At 32.1% G+C, this 2,299-nt stretch overlaps 1 protein-coding gene across 1 annotated transcript; it reads right to left on the bottom strand.

Moving 5' to 3' along the window:
• Nucleotides 1-8: 8 nt before the first annotated feature.
• LOC106102981 lies at nt 9-854 on the bottom strand (the record flags this gene model as incomplete). The annotated part of the gene is made up of 3 exons (XM_013282607.1): nt 827-854; nt 483-679; nt 9-320 (listed from the first exon to the last, which is right to left on the bottom strand). Coding segments are annotated over exons 1-3 (537 nt in total), but the record flags the coding sequence as incomplete, so codon positions are not given.
• Nucleotides 855-2,299: the final 1,445 nt, after the last annotated feature.

The following is a 2,299-nucleotide window of genomic DNA, read 5'->3' as shown; positions in this document are numbered from 1 at the left end:
CTGTATAAGATGGTCCATAACGCTATTATAATAAAAATAAATGCTGTTACAAGCGTCATTAACATTAAGCTGTTATAAATTTTATTAATTAGTATGGTAACCTTTCCCACTTTGCAATATGCAGACGCTAAGTGACGTACTTTGTAATTTGTATTGGAAATATTCCCAATGAAGTCGATGTCCAATTGATTTACATTATGTCGTCTAAATAAAACATTATCTTGATCGCCTGTAATCTTGCTTAAGTAATTATTAATTAACAGTATTCTTTGTTTAATCATATATAAAAATATACTAAACACATACAATTCAATTTTTCTTTCGAAATAAATAAATGAAAAAAACAAGTAAGTAATTCTGTTATCGTATGTAGAAAAATAAGAATACATAGCGATACAGATAACACAATATGACATATATATCGTAAACAATATTTTACATTGACGCGAAAACATGTTGTAAATTTTTTGGTCAATATTTACATGGAGCGATATATCAATGCCGGCGAAAATTTCAATCACTTTTCGATTATTTTGAGATTGCCACAAAACTAACATAATCGTGGAACTTGCATACGCAATCACGATTAAAAAGGAAACCAAGTAATATGCTATCACGACTGTATTGCTAAATGTTATTTTAGCATGTGACAGACTGTAGACAAAACTTGTTATCCATACTGAAGATATAACTACACTTATTATTTTCATTCGCAAATTAATGGCATCCGAAGAACGTTCGTCCAGCCGGTATCTAAATATCCCATAACAATATTCGACGAACAACAAAGGTTTCATACAATTTACTATACAATTAATAATTATACCAACAGCTGAAGGTTGGTTCACGTTCATTTTTCAAAAGTATTTTACCAGGCGTGTAAATGAAAATATCTGTTCAACAACGTGTTTGAATGTAATATGCCACGAAATATGACAGTACCACTGTTTTATTTTTTTCCAATATCTATATAGGAAATTTCTTGAAATAACATAACTTTTGAACTAATACACTTTGATGTTATCTGTATTGACAATTATTTACGTGGCACATATTGACTGTGGTGAATTAAACACAGTCACTACTTTAAAAATAAATGAATGATTTTTCGTTGGTAACCAAAATTTTTTAACACGTTCATGATTAAGTTCAAATGAATGCTTCAAGTTTTGTATGAACAAGTGATCATCGGCAGCCTCGTCCCCCCAGAACATACCCGTTAAAGTCAAAATCGATCCAGCTGTTACGGAGATCGTTCGCGATTTCGTCAGAGAAGAAATAAAAAGAAAACGTCCATATTATTTCTCCGTGCATCGACTAGTTTCTCCTCATAGCCCTTTTAAAATTAGTCCAGCCGCTCCATAGATAGTGGTTGCCCAAGAATTAGTCGTCTATTGAAAAGTTAATTCAGTACTTCTTATTCGTCATCAAATTTTACAACCGACAAACTAATTGCAATGTGAAAAAGACGCTCGCTCGATTCCGAGTGGAGCAAGACAATAGTCATGGTGTTCTCCACGGAGTGATCGGCACAGAATGTGTTAACTACTTATTATTCGTCCAAATGTATCGCACCTTATATCGTTATATATATGTGTAAAGCGAAAGTTGTACCTCTTTAAAAAATTGCCCTAGCACATAAACGTAAAACCTATCACAGTTTAATTGATAGCGTATAAGAAGTGCATAAAACTATTGTCGAATTCCGATAACTGATTTTTTTATATTAGGACTAACCATATTTCATGAGATGTAGTTAAAAGTCAGTAACTTTTTTTTTATTACCTGATATTTGGTACTTCCCTGACGGCAACTGGGTAATTTAAATATTGCGGTTAGCTCTCCATTGCAGCGTTTTATGTCAAAGTTTTAAAGCTCCTTTATAGTTATACAAGTAGCCTATGTGTTTCTACAGACTATCCTCCATAATCTGACTTTAACCGTTTAAGCTACAAATTCTCCAATACAAACATCCATCCATCTGTCTAAACTTTCGCATTTATAATATTAGTATGGTTAGTTCTACAAGACTATAGTTGGCATTAGTTCGTCATTAATTCTAGCCTTGTACCATATCCATAATGTAACAAGGCATTCCCTCAGTATCCTATTGGTCGTATGACTAATGTCATTGTTTGTATATGGATATATTTTATGGAAAAGGCTATCAAAAGTGAACGAAACAAATCTTAGTTAAAGTCAATACTTGTTTTATTTTTAAAGATAATTAAAAATTGTATGACTTATGTTAAGGCAGGAATATACATGCCACATTTTCATGCATGCTACTGACACATTT

This window comes from Papilio polytes, unplaced genomic scaffold, assembly GCF_000836215.1.
Source record: "Papilio polytes unplaced genomic scaffold, Ppol_1.0 DF823879.1, whole genome shotgun sequence".
NCBI classification, from domain to species: domain Eukaryota; kingdom Metazoa; phylum Arthropoda; class Insecta; order Lepidoptera; family Papilionidae; genus Papilio; species Papilio polytes.
This window is presented reverse-complemented; position numbering and strand designations above follow the sequence as displayed.